At 43.5% G+C, this 23,196-nt stretch overlaps 1 protein-coding gene across 2 annotated transcripts in view; it reads right to left on the bottom strand.

Annotated features, from left to right (window-relative positions):
• USP6NL (USP6 N-terminal like) overlaps positions 1–22,517 on the bottom strand; it is a 118,065-nt gene extending 95,548 nt beyond the window's left edge. Inside the window, exons 1-3 of one of the 2 annotated variants that reach the window (XM_029077564.2) lie at positions 22,308–22,517; positions 14,230–14,374; positions 5,084–5,173 (exon numbers count right to left, since the gene is read on the bottom strand). Coding sequence is in view for 1 of the 2 variants with exons in the window: in XM_029077565.2 (XP_028933398.1) it covers positions 5,084–5,087 (4 nt within the window). In the remaining variant the exon portion in view is untranslated. The remainder of the gene's footprint in view (positions 1–5,083; positions 5,174–14,229; positions 14,375–22,307) is intronic. The other variant, XM_029077565.2, reaches the window with a different exon arrangement.
• Positions 22,518–23,196: the final 679 nt, after the last annotated feature.

Raw genomic sequence — 23,196 nt, 5'->3', positions numbered from 1 at the left:
ACTTGCACAAGGACATGCAAATCACGCTGAAAAACATGTGGAGCTAGCTGTGGGTTGCCAAAGCTAATGAAATGCAGGGATATGCTGATGGAAACAAATCTAAAGATTTTTCCTCATCATCACCAAGATGTTAAAGTAGCACTAGTATTTATTAGCGCTAACTGTGTGCATAGCTCTGTACTAAGTGCTCAGAAAGAATACACAGGTGGAAATTGAACACGGTCCCTATCCCTTGAGGTGATCACAATTTAAGATATACAGCATTATACACACTAACATAGCCTAATCAATCAACTGATGGTATTTACTGAGCGCTTACTTCATATAGAGCACTGTACAGAACCAAGGAGTTGGCGTAGATAATCCCAGCCCACAAGGAGTCTACATACTAGACGAGGAGATGCACTCGGAAATGAAATACAGATGGATCTGTACATAAGTGCTGTGGGCCTAGGGGAGGGGAGAATATCAAAAATGCTTAAGGGGAACAGACCCAAGTGCACAGATGGAACCACCCTAATTACTGACAAAGAAGGAATCTTGAGCAGATGGCAAAAACACTACAATGATCCACTACTGAGTAGGCCCTTCAAACCAGAGGGGGGAAAAAACCCCAAAATATGAAGACTTGGCCTCAGCTTCAACCTTTTGGAAAGTACTATCGGAGTCGAAGCCGTGAAAACTGGACTAGCACTGGATCTGATGGCAGAAGCAGCAAGCTTAATAGAAAGAGCACAGACTTTGGAATCGGAGGACCTGGGTTCTAATCCCAGCTCTGCCCCTTGTCTGCAGTGTGACCTTGGGCAAGTCGCTTCACTTCTCTGTGCCTCAGTTTCCTACACTGTGAAATGGGAATTCTATTCCTGCTCTCCATCCAACTTAGACTGTGATCCCCATGTGGGACCTGATTGTCTTTTATCTACCCTAGCTCTTAATACAGTGCTGGGCACACGATAAGGATTTAACAAATACCACAATGATTATTATTCCTGCAAGTTTTCTTCAAACAAAGAAAATATCCTTGCTTAGACATGCACATGAATTCTTGCTAGGCATATGGAGCACTGAAGAAATGTCACAGGACATGCAAGACACAGCCACGATCATCACCTTCAAGAAGAAAAACAACCAACTGCAATAAAATCAGACCACAACGCCAAAGTAGATCTGATCTTTGCAGCAGGACAGATGTAAGACGAGTGCATAGCACAATATCAAGACAACACTTCTGTTTCTTCAGATCAAAAGAATTTCAAAATCATCAGCTCAGGTTACCATTAAGTACCTGGCAGCTCGATTAAGTTCTCCAAGATTCTTGGGCTACTTCATGAGGATGCGGGTGGTTGAATCAGGGTTCATGGAACCCTTTCTGACTCCCCCCCAACCAACACCACATCAGCAAGAGAGTCTGGAAGGTTCAGGACTGTTCAGCCTATTCTATGCCACTAGTTTCACGGATATGACAGAGAAACTGGAGGTTCATGTAGAATTCCTTTTCAACCTACTGGAAAACCCTTCAAACTCCAAACAATGTGTGCATAAACAAAAGGCTTTGAGGTAGTCATCCAGGAAATACTGTGCACTCATATCCCCTCTAACAGGATGGTTGCATTCTTGCAAATCTCTGCCTTAAAAGACAACTAGTGCTGTAGCACTCATCATTCCAACACCAGGTGTGTATTAACAATCTGTTTCTTCCATTGTCATGATGCCCTGTAACCGCACAGGCTCAAGCAGCCAGACGAATGTTTCCTAGTTCTCTGACAAAGTTCTAGCAGAAATGAGTAGTGAAACACACGTTACAGTATGAAAGTAGACATTGACGCAGGGATACTAACTCTGTGCAAAGTGGGTGAAGCATAGCTTTACAACCACAACTTCTGGGGTGGGGAAGAAACCACAGCTAACTCACTCTGAATTATTTTAGGGGGCCAAAAGTGGCACCCCAGGCAATAGCTCTGCTGTTTTGCATGACTGACTGCTAACTGCAACTGCCCGGTTCAGATCTGGCACCTGTAAAAATAATGACAATTATTACTGTGGTATTTGTTACGCGTTTTCTATGTACCAGGAACTGTACTGAGCTCTGGGACAGATAAAAGCAAATAAGGTTGGACACAGTCACTGATCCAAACGGCTGCTCACCGTCTTAATCCCCATTTTACAGATGACATAACCGAGGCATAGAGAAATTAAGTGACTTACCCAAGGTCACAGAGCAGACAAATGGAGGAGTCAGAATTAGAACCCAGGTCCTTCTGACTCCCAGGCCAATGGTTTATCCACTAAGCCATTCTGCTTCTCACAGCCTGAGTAGGGTAGAGTTCTGCTCACCTTCATGGGGCGCCACATTCTATTCTAACCTAAAACATATCACGTAGTTATCTCTGAAATAATCAGTCTACCAATGGGTCACCAGCACCTTGTAACAAAATTGGAAACGGTTGCTGGGTGTCTTAAAACTAAATAAAAAGTAAAAGAATAGGAATAAATACCCAAGCAGAGGAGATCAGCCAAGGAAACAGTTCAGTCCCAAGCCAAAATTAATCAGCAAGTTCGAGTCCCTGGTTTATAAAGAGGCTAGTACGATTACAACTACAGTCACATCTCAATTATCTAAATGCTTTTGGGGATTTCATGGCAAATGTGCAGATAACTGAAGCGGTTTCTAATACAAAATTTATGAGATGCAGATCATGGGAATCTTAGTTAGCCAAAATTTAATATAACTGGCACCACTAACTTGAACTGATGACTTCTGGGAGTCAGTTGAAAAATATAATGTTGGAAAGAGGAGTACTTGTATGCCTTAGGGTCCTTGAATACATTTCCAGAAGGATTTTCCTTCTCTCTAAATTCCCAATTATAGCTCATCCCAAGTTTTTCCTCAGCCAAGACAAAAACTTTTCCATATCCCGAATGACTGACCTCAAAATGCCATCTCAACAACTCAGACCACAGGGCAGCCTATGGCATTTCGCTGCTACAGTTATTTCTCTCCTATGCAGAAACCAGTTGCAAACCAAATAAATTTATGAACCATTCTGTGCCCTCAGTATCTCACAGGAAAAATGAGATTAGTGAACTTAAAACAAGAAATAACAGAGAAACTGAGCTACAGAAATTTAAATAAAAATGGAAAAAAGAGAAAAGAAAATGCCTAACAGAAAAATGTAGATTAAATTAAAAAAGATTTCCTTAAAAATTTATTCTCTATCATTCAAGTATTTCCCTCAAATAAAAAGATCTAGTAACTTCATTACTCTCAGTTCATGCAGACTTCTCTCACTATGCCATTTCCCAGTGGGATTTCATTACTGGCATATGTGAAGTAAATAAAACACTTGCTTTCGTTTCTGAATAAAAGGGACTGCAAGGAAAGGCTGCCTTGATGAACAGAAATAGTTTGAGAGAAATAAAGAGAATTAGGAACAGTATTTCAAACACTGGAGAAAAAGCATATGTGAATTCAATAAAAGTAAAAAGAACACTGATGCTTACAATAATATACTAGCCTTGGAGAAATTAAATTCTATGCAGTAAAAATAACGCTCCCTAACATTTGCACTGGACTTTGTGCACTCCCCTCCTGAAAAGATTACAGAATCACATGGTTGAAATGGACCTTGAATCCTTACTTCCTGCTTTTTCCTATTATTACCCCAAACAAGCCTAGAGAGATAGATATGTATCTGTTCTATTGTCTATTTATTTATTTAATTGGGGGGGGGGAGGGGGAATTCCCAAACCTCTTCTGACTACCCATTTCGGTGTTTCAAAACTCAGTCAGAAAATTATTCCTCATGTACTGGACTTCTGAAGAAACTTAGCCCGTAAGGCAAGCCAGCAGCTCTGCAAAATTAGGGTGGCCTCTCCCCTCAGCATGACTGACCATTTTCAGAACAATCATGGTCTCTTCCTGCTTATTCTTTAGACTGTAACCTTGTAGGCAGAGATCCTGACTGCTAATTCCGTTGTGTTGTACCCTCCCAAGTGCTTAGTACAGTGCTCTGCACATAGTAAGTGCTCAGTAAATACCATTGATTAACTGAGGGATTGTTGAGGTTCTTCTCTGTGCAGATGGGGAGGTCCTGAGACCAGCTGAAAACAGAAGGGATGGAAGGAAATCACGGAAGGAAAACAGAGGAGGCAAAGGAGATGTGGCACGAAGCTGCTTCTCCCATCCCATCTTGGGTACTTAACCCGCTTTTCCAGTAGCCTGGCTTTTCAGACAGGAAAAAAGCCACTGCCGTCATCATTTCTAGATTACATTCTCGATAGATATCAATTAAAGTAAAACATTTTCTTTTGACTAGATCCACAGGGGGCAAAGCACAGTTTTTGAAAGGAATATTTCACTGCCAAATTCTTTGTGACCTCAATCTGCATGGCACAAATGAAACTCTTGGGTCCAAGCCAATACTTGTGAGGCCAGAACTCTAAGGAACTAGAATAACAGCATCTCTTCCTGAATGACAAATAGTGTGTAATGACAAATAGTATGCCAGGCTTTTCCAGGCCTTATCCTTCCCAACGCCACCTGTCAGAACCCAGACAGGTTGGCAGCACTCACAGCCTGCACTGCACCTCAAGTAGAGGCGGCTGTCAATCTGGAAGATGGACAAGTGCATCAGAAAAGCACACAGGACAACACAATCAGGTAGCAAAAATTCCTGGGCCATATGGGCTAAAACTAACAGCTTTCAGCCTGATTCTGTTGAACCCCACAACGAAGACTCCTGATATTCATTCGTTCAATCATATTTATTGAGCATTTCTACTGTGCAAAACAGTGTACTACACTCTTGGGGGAGTAAAATGTAACAACCAGACACATTCCTGCCTACAATGAGCTCACAGTCTAGAGTGGAGCTCACAGTCTAGAGGTGATAACAAAATTCACATCTTGTTTGATTTTGTATGTGTGCTTACAACTTTCTTCCAACATCACATTACATCTATCTACATAAACTTGAGTTATCGGAAGAATGGGCCCTAGTTCTGCAGAGTGAAAATATGAGTTCTAGGAGAACTGATCAGAGTGGAAATTTTACTGAAATGAAAACTTAAGAAATGTACTTACTCATGACTGGAAGTGTCTATGTGTCCAGTCCAAGTCAAGTATTAACCCAAGGTAAATTGTCCAAGAAGGTTTCTCAAAGGAATACATGACCTATTCAAAGAAATAGAAAGAATATTATTTTCAAAATGGGCTAAAAAACTAGTCCTAAAATTATAAAAAATAATCATTTAAAAAGTTATTTCATTTCCTAATAAAGTATTTGTCTTCTTAAACAGAAATGAAGGAATTTTGAAATGGTGGATTGTTTCCTCATGTACACAGAAGTTTGAAGTTTAATTTGTTAAATAGTCATTGTAGTAAGTCTGGGGTTGATGTGTCATGTGTAATAGTTGCTCAGGGGCAATAATGCACACTAAGCATTAAATCTGTATGACAGATAAACATTTTCTAGACTCTAAGAACATTCGATTGATTACCTCTTGTTGGAAAAATTGCATACCAACTTTAGTTCTCTATATAAGAAATGAGTTTTCATACATTTATAAAGCTGTCTGTTTTTCTAAACAAGCAATCAATAATATCTATTAAACACTGTACTAATGTGCTAAATGATGTACAACAATCTATAACTATCTATAACACAGGATTTACAACCTTGATGAACCCCACATTAAGGAGAGCTCACATTAAAGAAACTGTGGCTTGACCAATGCTATGTATATGCACACAGCCGTTTATTCGGGCATTACATCACATTCTCTCCAGTTAGAAATGTGTTGCCAGAAGAATTTTCCATAATTCCCTAACAGCAATCCAAAACTTATACTGAAAACACGCCGTATGGGAGAACTAAGTATGCCCTAACTCCCCATTGCTTTATCATTCACAGAAAGACGGCACTCCACGTGGTGCAAATATGGAATATCACATCTATTAACCATTTTTAATAGGGTAAACCACCAGCCATACATGTTGCACCACAAGATCCAATGTTTCTCATTTTTAAATATGCACTCAATTTTAATTTTCAAATACAATTATTTCTTGACATATTAAAACAAAGGTATTCAGTTTAATGGATAAATAATAAAACCTAAAAATACACCCAAATGGCAAGCCATAAACAAAAAAAAAACCTGTTCTATTGATAAATGAAAGAATTCACTTGTGTTTTAAATATTCAAGACATTATTTGGTATCCTTTTGAATAATTTATAATGAATTTTCACCCAAGGCACAATCTCTACTGGATTTATTATTTTATTTTTGACATTAAATATTTTATTCCAAGGAGGATTCCCTGAAAAGGCAGCAGATTCATTACACTGGCCTTCTCTCAGTCAGCTTCCTCCACTCTTACATATGCAGTTGAACAATCTTGGCAGAAATCCCAAAACCACTGCAGACTTCTGCCTCTATAAATTTATCTTTTAATGCTCAATTCTATCCTTTCATCAATAAGAATAACAATAATAATGTTGGTATTTGTTAAGCGCTTACTATGTGCAGGACACTGTTCTAAGTGCTGGGGTAGATACAGGGTAATCAGGTTGCCCCACGTGAGGCTCACAGTCTTCATCCCTATTTTACAGATGAGGGAACTGAGGCACAGAGAAGTGAAGTGACAGCTGACAAGTGGCAGAGTCAGGAGTCGAACCCATGACCTCTGACTCCGAAGCCCAGGCTCCTTCCACTGAGCCACGCTGCTTCCCCGCACAATCCTACTAGTCCTCCCTCATCAATTCTCCCACCTCAGCCTCCTCCTCTAGACTGTAAGCTCGTTGTGGGCAGCGAATGTGTCTGTTTATTGTTGTTTCGTTGTACTGTACTCTCCCAAGCGCTTAGTAAAGTGCTCTGCACAGTAAATGCTCAATAAATAGGATTGAATGAATGAATGACTATTAATTCAGACCTTCAACTCCTTCCTGAAGCCTCTAAGCACCATCCCCACACACTTCAACTCCCTCTCTAATCTTTGATGACTTACTAAGCCTATATGGTTATCAAGCTACCCAAATCTAAATCTACAACCCTAAAAAACAGGGGGGAAAAAGGGGGCAGTGTTATATCTCCTCCCGCCTACAGTACCTCTCCACTTGAACGATCAGCTCGCATCTTAAATTCAAAATATCAAAAGCTAAATTCTTCATCTTCCCTTCTAAACCTTTCTTCTTAATTTTCTCACTTACTCATCAATGCAACATTATTATCCTCTTTGTCCCATAAGTCCTCAACCTCAATATCATCTGTGACTCCTCTCTGTCATTTATTTCCCACAGTCTGTTTGGAAATTCTGCAGGTTCTTCCTCCACGGGGTTCTATGTTGGACTGGGGCCCTTTGCACCACCAATTGTTAAATCATGAGAAATTCTTCAAGATGATCCCATAAATCAAGCAATTGGATAGACTGATTTATGCAGAGCCCTGGATTAAGTGCTTGGGAGAGTATGAAATAACAATAACAGAGTGGGTAGGCACCTTCCCTGCCCACAATGAGCTGAGAGTCTAGAGGACGAACTGACAGTCTAGAGGGAAGTGGTCTACCATACAGAAGTGGTTTATAGCACCTCCTCCTCTGCCATCTACATACTTCGAATTTCGAAGTCGCCTGACATTTCCAACTGGGGGTGGCACTGGTGAAGAGGGAAGTGGGATTTTCCTCCGCAAGCTGACCCCCAGGGCAAGGGCAGGGTGAAGGGAGCTGGGCTGGGATTCCCCTAGCGGGGCACAGAGCTTCTGCCACCACCGCCGAGACTACCCCCTCAAGACTGCGGGGTGGTGGTGTCAGGATACATCATGTGTCTGGCAGAGGAAAGTGACGCCATATTGGACTGCAGTTCAACCCCTTCATCTCAGGACTAGTAGAATAGGATGCCCCAGACATATCTGTAAGCCAACTAAATGCCTCTTGTGCAAATTACACCTCATCACGGATCTCTCCACAGTATTTCAGGGACCTACTCCTTCCTCTTCAATCTCACTACCATCACCTCCTCAGCCTCCTTACTGGTCTCTCTCTCTCCCCTTCTGGTATATAACCTACAAATATACCTACACAGCACTTTAAAACATCATCTGGAACCTATCAACGACCCTCCTCCAAAACCTACAGTGGCTCCCCATTTCTTCTTGCACTGAGCAAAAACTTTGGCTTCCAACATCTCCCAGTTGTCCTCCCCTTTTACCTATCTAGTCTCTTCCCCAGCTTCAACCCAGTTTGCACTCTTCACTACTTCCAAGCTAACTTCCTAGATGGACCTCGTTCACAGCTCTCGTATCTCAGACACATTGCTCACCAGTTCTCTCTGCATGGCAATCTCCTCTTCTCTCAGCTCTATCCATCCACGTCCTCTCACCCCTTCAAACCTCTCTGAAAGTCACTTCCTCCAACAGACATTTCTTTACTAATCTTTCACCTTCTGAAAATCATGTCCCCACCCCCCATCACCCACCCATTAATGTGCATGGAAACAATTGTAACTTTTGTGTTTCTTTAATTGCTCATATGTGTCTATCACTGAAATACTCTGTTTTTGGCCATTTGGATCTGCTTCCCCCCTGCATTAGCTCCCCCCAACCAACAGCTCCCTTCTGCATCGCCCTTACACTTGGATCTTCTCCTTTTACTCACCCCTCCCTCAGCCCCACAGCCCTCACGTGCACATGCATTTTTTTTAATTAAGATTAATGTCTGTCTCCCCCTCTAGACTGTAAATTCATTGTGGACAGGGAATGTGTCTACCAACTCTGCTATACTGTACTCTCCCAAGCTCTTAGTACAGTGCCCTGTACACAATAAGCACTCAATAAATACAACTGACTAATTGACTTAGGCTGTAATCTCAAGAGCAGGGTCAGCATCTTCCACTACTATTGAATATTCCCCAAGGTCTTAACAGAGAGCACTGCACCCATAGGGCACTTAATAAATGCTGCTTATGATGACGATGAAGATGATAATGAAGACTATTTCAAACTGCAGATGAATTACTTAGTTTAATAAATCCTCACTATTCCAGCAGTGTGCTAAACTACTTCAAAGTGGTAACTGAACTCAGAATTAACAAATTTGACAAGAGGGACCAAAATCTAACAAGGAGAGGCCCCAGTAACCTACTTGAACTGATCAATTCACACCTGGATGTGTCAAGTATTAGGAGGAAGAGGACCTGCTACTTTCCTAAAGTGTTTCAGGATCCAAGGGGCCCGCCAGTCTTGCCCACTACATAACGTCACTAACTGTGGAGCTTAAAGGGAGGAGAAATTTATGAGTAGGAATAAAAGGGAGTCTGTGAAATGTATTCAAATGCCAACTAGTCCTCGGAATAAAGCATCTGGGAAAAGGTTCATATTAAAAGTGACTCTGGCACACAAGAATTGCTCACTGAAATAGAGATCTAATTGCAGGAGATAAGAGAAAGCTAAGATTAATATGCAAGAAATCACAGTATCACAGGAATATTTTTGCAATCATTTACCAACAAGCAAAAAAAGTCAATGCTTGATCATGTAATCACTAGATAAAATTTTCAACTGCCTTGTCTATTTTCTTTATGAATGGCTGGCAAATTAAGACATCTAAGGCACAGGGAAACTAATCAAATATTACCAGTTAAAAACCAATCAAAAGGATTACAATCTTCCCTCTTTTTCTTTCGACTGATGTCTGAATGAGAAAAAGAAACTGCACGATTTAAAACTGCTGCTATTCTAGAGTTTAACTCATTCAAGAAATGAAACCCCCTCATGATGATTTCAATGGTATACTCAGAAGAACTTCTGACTTTGGACATTATCTTGTTGGCAATCCAGTTCTATCTGGTCACTTGGGCCTTCACAGAACTCTCAGGGTCCCGGTAGGAGCTTTTAATCCCATATTTCCTTTCATCGCCCTAAATATAGGGTGGCTAATGTTGGTCGTAATTTGGGGCTATATAAATCATTCAGCTAAGTGGCCCCAATTTCAACCATCATGAATCAAGAACTGCAGACTCTAATACAATCCCAAGTAGTAGCAACCAATTGCTCTTATTCCTGGGACAATTATTATTAATCTTATTTATTGAGTGCTTACTGATTGCAAAGCACTGTACAAGGCGCATGGTCAATCTTTAGAAAGTTCCAGTGTGCCATGTAGTTTGCCTCCCAATTACACAACCTCAGGGTCAAACGCAAGGCAGATTGAAATGCATTTACAGGGAAGAAGGTTTTTCTAATAAAATGTTACTTTGGTGACCCTTCTGCTAACTTAGAAGTGAGGGTCCTTTCTGAAATCGCTTCAAGATAAATAGCCTCTCTCCGTTCATGGTGATGATATGAAACATCTGTCACATCTGCCCTCTCATTACTGTATAAGTCTCATCACAGTAAAACCCATTTAAGTCTCAGTATAAATTCCTTGTAAAAAATGCAAAATATGCACAGGATGCCATCGGGTCTTGTCAATTTTAACTTTCACACCATCATAGCATGTTGTACAATGGATAAAACTAATTTTCCACAGTCTTCTCTAGTGCCAAAGGCAACATCTCACAAAAAGAGATAACTAGAAATGCAATAGAAGTTCAAGTTCCTGAGACTTTCAGCTATAAAAAGAACAAGATTAGGATTTTTTTTTCCTAGTTAAAACTTTCAAATATACTGAAAAAGATACTTTCCTACCTGTTGCATTAAGCACATGCCAATAATGAAGGAATACATTTCACTGAAATAATCTTGGGGGCCCAGCTGTTGTCAATCTGAAAAATCTTTTTGGCAAATATTAAGACTTCTATTACTCATACTATCACTTTATTGTTCCCAAGGAAAATGGAGACTCAGAATTTTCAAAGTAGAAAGTAAATGGTCAATGATTTAATAGATTTCACACTTGATATATAGAAGCAGCGAGGCCAAAGGGATAGAACACGGGCCTGGGAGTCAGAAGGTCCTGGGGTCTCAGCTCTGTCTCTTGTCTGCTATGTGACCTTGGACAAGTCACTTAACTTCTCTGTTCCTCAGTTATCTTATCTGTAAAACGGGGATTAAGACTGTGAGTCCCATTTGGGACAGAGACTGTTTCCATCCTGATTACCTTGTATCTACCCCAGAGCTCAGAACAGTGCCTGTTACATAGTAAGCACTTAAATACACAATTATTATTAAACAAATTATGAAAGGATGGTTTGACCTTTCATAAGGTCTTGGGCTTGACCTCTCTTGGGCTTCTCTGCACTACCACTTACTTCTGTCTTCAAAAATTTTTAATGAAACCGGGAGCATCATATGCACTGCCCTGACTTCCCCTGCATGGATGGACCACGAGTGACAGCTTGTAAACTAACAACGCCATTATTTTTTGGGTTTTTTATTCTTCATGGACACATAGAAGCCAAGAATGGGAGAGAATCATACAAGGCAGGCACAAAAGAGGCAACCCTAAAGCTGGTAACAAGGATCAAAGGGCCTGAGTAACCCTGCTCCCCTCACCCAGCAAACTGTATCCTGGAAGAAATTCAGAATGATACCAGGGATGAGCATGCATTTTCTCCTGCCCGGGCTCAAGCACACATGGTTGTTTCCATTTCTGGTTCAGGAAGAAACAACCGAGGTGGCAATATTTTCAAGGAGCTGGATAAAGGTACGGAGCTGCCAGAGAGACAAGCTTTACAGCTACGGTACGGTTCTCAAGGCCAAAAATCTCCAGTCACTCAATCTGCATTTATTGAGTATTTACTGCATGCAGAGCACTGTTCTAAATGCTTGGGAGAGTACAATAAAACTAAACAGACATATTCCCTGCCCACAAGGATCTTACAGTCTAGTCATCCTTCTCTGGAGCTATAGTAGGGGATTAAAACTCTGGAACTTATTAGGGAATGAACACTGAGCTTAAAATGAACTCTCATGATGGAAATTTAAAAATGAAGGGCGAGCCCCTACCTCCACTTTTGGATCTGCAAGCTAGATCTTCTAGAATTTAAGCTGCTTGTGGTCAGGGTTCATGTCTACGAACTGTAATGTCTGGTATTCTCCCAAGTGCTTAGTACAGTGCTCTACACACATTAAATACTCAAATACTAATGACTGACTCCAAGTAGCTCAAAGGGGCACTTAGGTGAATTCACCCTCCCCTATAGGGAAAACCAGGGTTCACAATTGCAGTTCTCCATAACAGAGTGATATGTGTACAGTCTCATCATGTACTGCAAACACAATGAAGTCTAATTTACCTACGTTACGAAGCATAAAGGATAAATGGATCCTAATTCCACTGGGATTAGGGACAGGGCATTTATTATTAAATATAAAATTAGTGAGCCTAACTAGAAAGTCTAAGATCTAAAGAAGCTGTCTAAAACTAGGCCGAAATTAAAACAAGCCATACCCTCAGCGACACAGGACCTTCAATGTATCCATGATAGATACAAAACACTGAATTAAGGGCTTGGGAGACTAACAGATAACAACACATTCCCTACCCTCAAGAAGCTTGCCATCTGATGGGGCAGTCGGACGGGAAAAAGATGATTTATATAAAGTGAAAGCAGGAGGAACAACAAAGCTGTAACAGGTAGTAGCACAAATATTGTGATTACTATTCTAACATCTTTTTCTACTTGGTTCCCAAAAGTGATTGTTATTTTAATGCTTGAATTTAGTCCTTCTCCCTCCAGCCTCCACCTTATTCCTTGTAAGTTTAATATCATTCTTTTTCTCATTCAGCTAACTGTACTATAGTCATTTAAATATAGTCACTACACATTCAATATCATATCTTATATGATTACACCTAGTGGTACTAAGTAGTAAAAATCTACAGCTCTACTTCTGTACAATCTATACCTATTTTCTGATAACACTAAGCTAAAAATAGAGGCCTGGCAGGCTTTCACAGCCCTCCTGATTTTTAATACTGCTATTTCTCAGAGCTCTCTCTCTCTCTCTCACTTTGCAATAATATTCTGATCGTGCAGCATGTGCAAAGTTCGCCTTGGCCCAAACCCTTTCCTTCTTTCAGTGTCTCAAGCTTCAGAGTATTTAATGTCCTGAATCAAGAAAATAAAGGCCACTTCGATGGCTGTTTATTCTCTGTCTGACATAAGAATAATGATAGATCTTTTGAATGTTAGTACAAGGTGTCATTTTGCTGAATAGAATGTGAAAGATAACAGTATGGAAATTAATTACATAAGTACACTTAGGGAGATTTTTCTTTATTCTTAGTACCTATTTGACCATGTACCTATATTCAATGTGTTTATTCCATTTAAGCTTTTCTGTCTATTGTTTCAGGCAATTTTTGTGATCTTGGGAACACCATAATGCACTTTGGCTAAATGCTATTTTCATGGTTTGGCCTAATGAAAAGAACATGGGCCTGAGAGTCAGAGGACCTGGGTCTAATTCTAGTTCTGTCACTTGCCTACTGTGTAACTCTGACCAAGTCACTTAAGTTCTCTGTGCCTCAGTTTCCTCATTTTTAAAAGAGAGATTCAATACCTGTTCTGCCTCCAAGTTGGACTGCAAGCCTCATCCGGGACAGTGACTGTAACCCAATTACCTGGTATCTACTTCAGTGCTTAGTGCAGTGCATGGAACACAGTGCTTAAATATTATTATTTTTACTATAAGCGTTAACTGGAAAGGCCCCGAACACTCAACTATGTTAGTCCGACACCAGTTATATCACTCAACAACATTCAGTAAGTCTTTCCAGTTTTTCATATCCAAGTTGTCAGACACTTCCTTTAACCTTTAAGTGCTTAACAAACACCATTAAAAAAAAAATCAAACTGTCCCTGTTTCCAGACATTCTCAAAATTCTGAAGTGCTTCAGAACTTCAAGGTAAAACAGCAGGCTCACATACTGACAACAGTTTCAAATGAGTGAGGATGATTCCAAAAGAAAAAGCACTGTCTAGTCTAAATATAAGCCATAAAAGCAATGGATTTACCCCCTTTTGATCCTGCTTATACACAAATTCCATTCAAATTCTACCTGTTCATATCCCCACTCCTACTAGTGAGGTTTAGTGACTGTTCAGTTTTTGTTTACAAATCTCTCCTCTTCCCTAGTTTCCCTCTCTACACAGAGAGAGCTTTATTATGTTATTACAGAATAGTCCTTGCCTTTTCTGAGGAAAAGACATTCAGCTAACTGAGGGGAAAAATTATGAAATGACACACTGGGAGAGCAGTCACAGATCCCTGTTTCCCAAACTAACCTGTGAGAAGACATTTCTAGTCCACAGTAACACTTGCTTCCAAGTCTTCTGAACATCGCCAGAAATCCGCTGAGGGAACTACATATCTCAGTATAATCCACTCCCTTCATCGCTGGCCACCTGGGCCTATGGCAACTCTCAGATTCTGAAAAAAAAAAAAAAAGTCTGATATGGTTCCAGGTTCAGGCTTTCCTGGTCACTCTTGTTCTCCATAATTTGTCTGGGTTTACAACAAGGATTTTTCACTTTAGAAAGCACAGTCTTTCTGATACCTGTTCTCCCTCCCACTTAGACAGGGGTTGTATCCAATATGACTATCTTGATTTTACCTCAGTGCTTAGTACAGTGCTTGGCACATGAAAAGTACTTAAATACTATCATTTGTTAGTGTTATTATTATTTTACCCATGCATAGCCGTTAGGTTCAGTCATCACACTGAATGCAGAACTCTGTTCCCTACAGCTTTAAATATTTTCCCAGTGTCAGGGTAGAAGAGGAAAGAACAGGTTCACTACTTTTGCATACCAAATTAGGACTGTTTAGCCCATTTGTTATGTCAACATGGAATTTCCTGCTAGTAAGATAATGCAATGAAATAAATTCTGGTACAGTAAAGGCAAAAGGAGAAACCATTATTTTATCAGTATTCTGACCCAATTATGCAAATATAGGAAGAGATAAAGATTAAATTCTTCCTATGAACAGAAAGAGATAAGTCTTTGAAGCTTGAAAAGTAGCATTTGATCAATTGCTAATGATTTTAAACTGGCTCATGTACAAATTTCTAGGTATATGGCAAAGTTTTAGACCATTTTACAAGGTTTAATAATGGAAATAACCGGTCATTCTCATCTATTCTAAAGTGACAAAAGGGCAGCTTGCACTGACTTAATTTTAATGACATGAAAATGAATTAGCATGAAAAACTGAAATTTGATCTACAGAAATAATGTATATTGTGTGTTGTGCAAGATACTGATCTAGAAGTGAAAGTTTATTAATTGCTAAATGGGTTACAGTGAGGCTGCAAACTCAAGCTCAATAAGGGCAGGAAATGGTGTCTACCAACTCTATTGCACTGAACTTGGCCAAACACTTGAGAGGCAGGGTGGCCTAGGGGAAAGAATACTGGCCTGGGCCTCAGAGGACCTGAGTTCGAATCCCAGTTCCCCCACTTGTCTGCTGTGTGACCTCAGGCATGTCACTTAACTTCTCTGTGCCTCAGCTCCCTCACCTGTAAAATGGGGATTCAATACCTGTTCTCCCTCCTACTCAGACTGGGAGTCCCATTTGGGACCTGATTTGTATCTACCCCAGTGTTTAGTACAGTGCCTGGTACATAGGAAGCACATAAGGAATATCACAATTATTACTATCATTATTATTACAGTGCTCTGCACACAGTCAATGCTCAATAAATACCACTGACTGATTGACAACATAAAGGCTGAGTTTTTAAAAGCCTAGCCAGAATGAATCCAGCCTGACCAGAGATTCTGGCTCCACCATGTACCTGCTACGTGATGTTGAGCAAGTCACTTAACTTCTCTGTGCCTCAGTTACCTCATCTGTAAAATGTGGATTAAGACTGTGAGCTCCACAGGAAAAATGTCCAGCCTGATTACCTGCTATCTACCCCAGTACTTAGTACAGTGCCTGGCACTTAGTAAGCACTTAAATGCCATTAAAAAAAAAGATGAAGCAGCATGCATTTAGTCAGATCGAAAGAGAAGTGCACACTGGAAGCCAGGGGCCTGGCCTAATCGCCTTCCTCAAGGACTCTTGTGACTCTTCACTCCCCTTCTTAAAAATAAAGATGGCTCCTAATCACCCTTCTTTTCCGTATTATCTTACTCCCCTTCTATACCATAACTGTTTATTCTGCTCCCACATGCCTCTGTCCCACTACTTATATGATGAAAACTTCTTGAGTTAAAAATGTGTGGGATACAAGACTGCCCAAGGGAAGGGGACTTCCATGGGACAAAGTCATGATCCATGAATACAGAGAAGGGGAGAAAAAGGAAGGAAAGCAAGGGAGAGACTGAGAACTACAAAGTCACACACACTCACTCTCTCTCTGATACACACACATTCCTGTTATTGAGCAATAACAGGGCATCAATCTTCCTACCAAATTGAACATTCCCAAAACTGATCATGAAGAACCTTCTACTTAGCCATGAGGTCCAGACGTGTAACAGGTGCCATATCGAGTCTCTCCAAGAGTTCCATCACAGCCCCAGCCATGGTGCAGGAATGTTCCTGGGGTGAAGCCCCCCGTCCCCTCAAACTGCCACAAGTCTCCCAGTGATGACTTTTGGCAGAGTGGGGTCTTGTGTCACAACTGCAACCTTAAGTAACTCCACCCATAACATTTAGTGGGACAACTAGTTCTAGGAACAGGTGTCCGATTTTCAGACACGGGGATGTCCCAGGAACCCTTGGAAACACTCCTCCAAAACACTCTCACTCTCTTCCTTCCCCAGCCCTGTATCCCCTTGGAAAGGACTTTGGTGAGGCCAGGACCCGAGGAACTCTGAGGAGCCAGCCACAACTACCCAGCTGATCCTCTAACTAGCTTCCTCCTGCTACTTCTGCTTTGCTCCTCACCTACCTCAGCTCTCCCAAGTTCTGGCACCCGCTGTAGCCGTATCATCAAAAGTGGGAAATTTGTCTCTCCTACTGACCTTCTGAATGTAAATATAAAATACTTCTGGGAGGTCTTTAGGAAAAGATGGGATATAATCCAGGGCTCTGCACAGAGTAAGTATGAAATAATACCAAGGACTGAGTGGCAGAAGTACCTTCCCTCTCAATCAGTGGCATTTACTGAGCACGTACTGTGAACAGAGCACTTACGTGCACTTGGAAGAGCACAGGACAATAAGAGTTGATAAACAGGAACCCTGCCCTCAAGGATTTTACATTCTAGTAGGGAGAAAGACACTGAAGTAAGTGACAGATAGAGGAACCAGCGGAGTATGAGACCATGTATATAAGTACCAGGAGCATGGAGGGTATGGTGACTATCAAAGTGCTCAGAGACCCAACCGAAACACTTTATTAAACCTTTTAAAATAACGGTCCATAACTCTTAAAAGGAGGAATTGGCATTCATCTTAAAATAAGAATAAGGCTTGGCAATAATCCACAGACAAACAAGGAAGTGGGGCATCCTACAAAGGAACCCTAAAAATAACCAAAGATTTTCTTCAGTACTACAAGGATTAATGCTGCCATCAAACTATGCTAGGTGCACCATCCCACGAGACATGAGTAAACAAAAGAGAACTTGGAATCAAGATCAATACTGTCCTTCGGGAGCTTGACAGACTGTGATATCTATGCTTTACAAAGAGGGTAAATCTACCTTCTTGAGCAATTTCAGCATCATCACCTACGAGTTACACACAATATCAAATGATAAAGCAGGATCACCAACAACTGGATCCTGGAACACAGAACACTGCATCATGGTTTCACTGGGCGGGACAGGTTTAGGACAATTAATGCCAGCAGGATAACCATCCAGCTGATGTACGGTGAACTGATTATTACGTTCTCTCAAGGTTTTTCTTTATTTAACAATAATTTGTTTTTCTTTTTGCAAATTGGCAAACACATGCCAATTCCCTCACACGAGTGCTCAAATTCACTCAGATACATGATCACAAAGGGTTCTAAACCCGGCTCTGCCAATTGTCTACTGGGTAATCTTGGGCAGGTCACTTAATTTCTCTGTGACTCAGTTACCTCATCTGTAAAATGTGAATTAAGACTGTGAGACATGTGACTGTGAGACATGTGACATGTGAGACTATGTGAGACATGGACTGTGCCCAACCCGATTTTCTTGTAGCGACCCCAGCACTTAGTACAGTACCTGGCATACAGGAAGTACATAATACCTCAAAAAAACCCAAAAACCCACAAGCAAGCTAATGCATGCACATATATGTTCACACACAGCCACAGATAAATACACATTCTCTCAAAAATAACAAAACAGTAAACACCAACACATGCTCTCAAGAGTCCCACTGAAGCCAGAATGGATGGAGTCCTAACACCTGTGTCTGTGATACCCACGAGGAAAGGAAATCGTAGGGATTGAGGAGAGAAGATTTTGGAGGGAATGCAGTCCTGCCTGAAGACTTGGCGTGTTCTGACCTATAACTCAAGATAACATTCCTCATTTTCCATCGGGCGTGACTGTCCACTATTCATTAACATCCACATGGTAGAAGCCGGATCTGGACCTTCTTACTCATCTGGCCATTTCCCTCAGCTTGAGCGGGAGGTGTCATCACTCACTTTTATTTTAAGGTGAAGTCCGACTCACTTTTTTCTACGTGGTTTTGCAGATTTGTTGAAATTTGATTAGATTCATGGAACACATAGAATGAAACGCTTTGAGCTCGTCAGGGGGAAAATACCATAAAGACCCCGAGATCATATAGCAGCTTTCCATCATATAGCAGCTTTCTTTAAATACTTTCTATCCGTCAATCAGTGGGATTGACTAGTAACTACAGAGTGCAGAACGCTGTATTAAACACTTGGGAGAGTATACCAAAAGTCAAATGCACCATTTCCTGTTCTCGAGAAGTTCACATGATAAACCGAGGGAGTCAAGCAGACACATTTTAAAACAGTGGAAGCAGGAGGAAGAGCAAAGTTATAACAAATATCAACACAATTACAACTGGAAGAAGAACCTAAGTTGATTCTACATACCACTTCGGTTTCCTCAACTGTCAAATGGAGATTACATAGACTGTGAGCCTCATGTGGGACAGGGACTGTGTCCAACCTGATCAACTTGTATCTACCCCAGCTCTTAGAAGAGTGAGTGGCTAATGCATACTAGGCGCTTAACAAATACAACCATAATAATAATACACCCCAAAGTGTACTGGTAGATACGGGTGGTTATTGGATCTAAGTAATTTGGGAGTGTTGGGACTAATCCGGGAAGGCTTCTTGGAGAAGGAATGAGTTTAGAAGGGTTCTGATGATGGGGGTGGCTGGGGGCTGGTGGATCTGAGGAGGGACGGAGGGAACTGCAGGCAGGGCAATGGCATAAATGTAAATACTTTATTTGTATCATTTCACAGATGAAGTCACCTATGGGTTGAGTGACTTGCCCAGTGACTCAGCAGCACAGCAATGAATAGAACTCACAGTCCAATGTTGGTGCATTTTTCTAAATAGCTATGTAACTATTTATTTAGATAAGACTTCTAGGAAAAAGCAATGTCCCAAGGAAGTCCCAAGCAAATACAAGAAAAGCATTGATTATAAAAGAAGCAAGATGAATTCAGAAAATAAAGATTCCACCATTATTGATTTGAGAAGAGGCATCCTAACAATTTTTTTTTAAAATCTGATATTTACACTGGTTCTAATGGGGCACTCGTTAAAAAAAGATTTAGCACCATTTCTGGATGAGGGGAACGCTGCTTCCAAAATCAATGGCAAAATAAACTCATCTCGTACTTTTCACAAAACTCTGCAGATATTTGAACCGAGATCGGTTTTGTGCGTTTTCACACACAGGCCCAGATTATTTGAAAGTCGGTTATCAAAGGAACAGCGGGCTGTGTGGTGCTAGGATTCGACAGGACTTCTCTTTACATCATCCATACCTGATGCAATTCAGATTTAGCTGTGTTTTGCAATCCGTATTCCAAATGAGGTCACATTTACAATCTCCAAGTAAGTTTCTGTACTTTTTTATTTATTTTTGTTCACTTGATCATAATCAAAGATCTGCTTCCTTTAAAAGGGAGAGCCAATACAGTGTGCTTTACTTTAAAGCCCTTTAAATAAAGGGTGCTTTTATTCTGAGTCCAAAAATAGTCATTAAAAACACACTGAACAGAGTTACGCATGATTCATTTTCTTTTAACTTACTATGACGGAACTCAAAAAAAACCTGTTTGCCCCTTTCACAATTCACCAGTGGAGATTAAGTATTAGAAAGCTGTAGCGAGAGGCCTTTTACCAGGCTCCCTATGTTAGGAATTCAAAGACCAATACTTGGAGTGATCATTGTTGACAATGATCGACATTTCCGATTCAGACCACTTTTAGCCAAGGAAAAGCTAAACCTGAGAAACAAAAACACTGCTTTGAATTCATCTACTTTCCACTCCCTGAATTAATTCACCCACATTAGAGGATGAGCTCCTCCACCGCAAGATAATTACGTCTGAAGAGGGGCCAAAGAAGAAGGCATTCAACAAATAGTTTGCTGCAAAAGCCTCTACCACCTACTCTGACGACCTTAATTCCATACGCTCAACAGACTTCCAAGGTAGGAAGCCCTGCCAAGTCAATAAACTGGCTCTGGCACTTGGGTTTGCTCCCTTTACTCACCCCTCCCTCGGCCCCGCAGGATTTATGTCCCTATCCGCAATGTATTTATTTACATTAATGCGTCCAGACTGTAAACTCGTTGGGGGCAGGGAAGGCATCCGATGTTATACCGGCCTCTCCCAGGCGCTCAGTACAGTGGTCTGCACCCAATAAGCTCTCTGGACTGTGAGCTCATCCTCCAGCCTGCGAGCTCGTGGTGGGCAGGGGATGTGTCTGATGTTACATCGTCCTCTCCCAGGCGCTCAGTACAGTGCTCCGCCCCCAGGAAACGCTCAGTACAGTGCTCTGCACCCAATAAGCCCTCTGGACTGTGAGCTCGTCCTCCAGCCTGCGAGGTCGTGGTGGGCAGGGAACGTGTCTGATGTTACACCGTCCTCTCCCAGGCGCTCAGTACAGTGCTCTGCCCCCAGGAAACGCTCAGTACAGTGCTCTGCACCCAATAAGCCTCTAGACTGTGAGCTCGTCCTCCAGCCTGCGAGCTCGTGGTGGCCAAGGAATGTGTCTGATGTTACCTCGTCCTCTCCCAGGCGCTCAGTACAGTGCTCTGCCCCCAGGAAACGCTCAGTACAGAGCTCTGCACCCAATAAACCTCTAGACTGTGAGCTCGTCCTCCAGTCTGTGAGCTCGGGGTGGGCAGGGGATGTGTCCGACGTTACATCGTCCTCTCCCAGGCGCTCAGTACAGTGCCCTGCCCCCCCCCCCCAGAAGCGCTCAATAAATACGTCTGATCGTCGTCAATGCGACCGACCGACTGCCTCGACTCGATTCCGCCGAGTTGCTCCGCGGCCCCCGGCAACGCCGCGGAAACTTTTTCCAGCTCTCAGTCAGTGGCCAGTCCTCGTTTCCCGGCAGCTCCCTCTTCCCGCACTTGGGAAACAAAGTTCCCGAGGCAAGCGGAAAGAAACGGGGGGGTGGGGGGGAAGCAAGAAAGAAATGCGACGGGGAGAAAGTTTCCCTGGGTCCTTGGAGCAGGAGGAGGAGGAGGAGGAGGAGGAGGGGAAGGAAAACTTTCGGGGAGAAGGTCCGCCCTGGGCTCCTCCGCACCTTGGTCGGTGAACTATCTTCCACGCAAACACCCCCTGCCCACACATCCTGCACACACACAGTACACACACTCCCCCTCCATACACACACACACTGCACACACAATGCACACACTCCCCCCTCCATACACACACTGCACACACAAAGTACACACCCTGCACAGACAGTACACACACCCTGCACACGGTGTACACACACAGTACACACACACACTCCCCCTCCATACACACAATACACACACTCGCTCCATACACACCCCCTGCACACACAGTACACACACTCCCCCTCCATACACACACTGCAGACACAAAGTACACACCTTGCACAGACAGTACACACACACACTCCCTGCACCCCCGCCCGCCTCCATTCATTCATTCAGTGGATCGTGTTCGTCGAGCGCTTCCCGCGTGCGGAGCACTGTGCTAAGCGCTGGGGAAGGCCGAGCCGGCCACCAAGGGGCTTAGGATGGCGGGGGGAGGAGGGCGAGAGGGGCGTCCCAACGGCCTTCCCGGCGGCGGCCGGCGGCCCGCGGCCCGCGGCCCGGGCTCGGCCGGGCTCAGGCCGGGCGGGGGGTCGGGGCCGCCGCCTCCGGGGAGGCCTCCGGGGCGGGGAGGAGCGGCCGGCGCGGGACAGAAGACCCACTTACCCCGGGACCGTCCCGCCGGCGGGGGCGCGCGGGGCGGGGGCGCGCGGGGCTCTCCTCCCGCACGCTCCCGCGGCTACTGCGCCCGCCGGCTCCGCTCCATCGCTCCCCGTGGCCGTGGGTGCCTGGCAGGGGCAGGGCGGGGGCAGAGCAGGGGAGGGAGCCCGCCCGGGAACCAGGAAGTTCCCCGCCGCCGCCCGACACCGCCGCCCGACACCGCCTGCCGCAGCTATGGAAACCGCCTGGCTCCCTCCTCCGCCCCCCGTGCCCCGCCTCCAGGCCTCCGACGGCCCCGCTCCCAGGCCGGGATCCCCCGCCCCCATTGGTCCGGTGGCTCCTCCCCTTCTAAGCCCCGCCCCCAGGCCGGGATTCCCCCGCCCCCATTGGTCCGATGGCTCCTCCCCTTCGAGGCCCCGCCCCCCGCTCCTCCGATGGCCCCGCCCCCAATCCGGGATCCCCCCTTCCCCATTGGTCCGATGGCTCCTCTCCCTGGAGGCCCCGCCCCCCTCCATCGAAGGCCCCGCCCCCAGGCCGGGATCCCCCTTCCCCATTGGTCCGACGGCTCCTCCCCCGGAGGCCCCGCCCCCTCGCTCGTCGACTGGCCCGCCCCCTAGCGGTCGAGCCCCGCCCCTGCCCCGCCGCCGCCGCCATGTTGGGCTCCGTCCACCTGGCTCCTCCCCCACTAAGTCCCCCCATCACACACACACACACACACACACACACACACACACTTTTTTTTAACGGTATTTTTTAATCACTACGTGCCAAACACTGGGCTTGGGAGTCAGAGGTCATGGGTTCGACTCCCAGGTCTGCCACTTGTCAGCTGGGTGACTGTGGGCAAGTCACTTCACTTCTCTGGGCCTCAGTTCCCTCATCTGGAAAATGGGGA

The sequence above is a fragment of the Ornithorhynchus anatinus genome, chromosome 13 (genome assembly GCF_004115215.2).
Source record: "Ornithorhynchus anatinus isolate Pmale09 chromosome 13, mOrnAna1.pri.v4, whole genome shotgun sequence".
In the NCBI taxonomy this organism is placed as follows: domain Eukaryota; kingdom Metazoa; phylum Chordata; class Mammalia; order Monotremata; family Ornithorhynchidae; genus Ornithorhynchus; species Ornithorhynchus anatinus.
The sequence above is the reverse complement of the archived record's forward strand: the minus strand, read 5'-3'. Positions and strand labels throughout refer to the sequence as shown.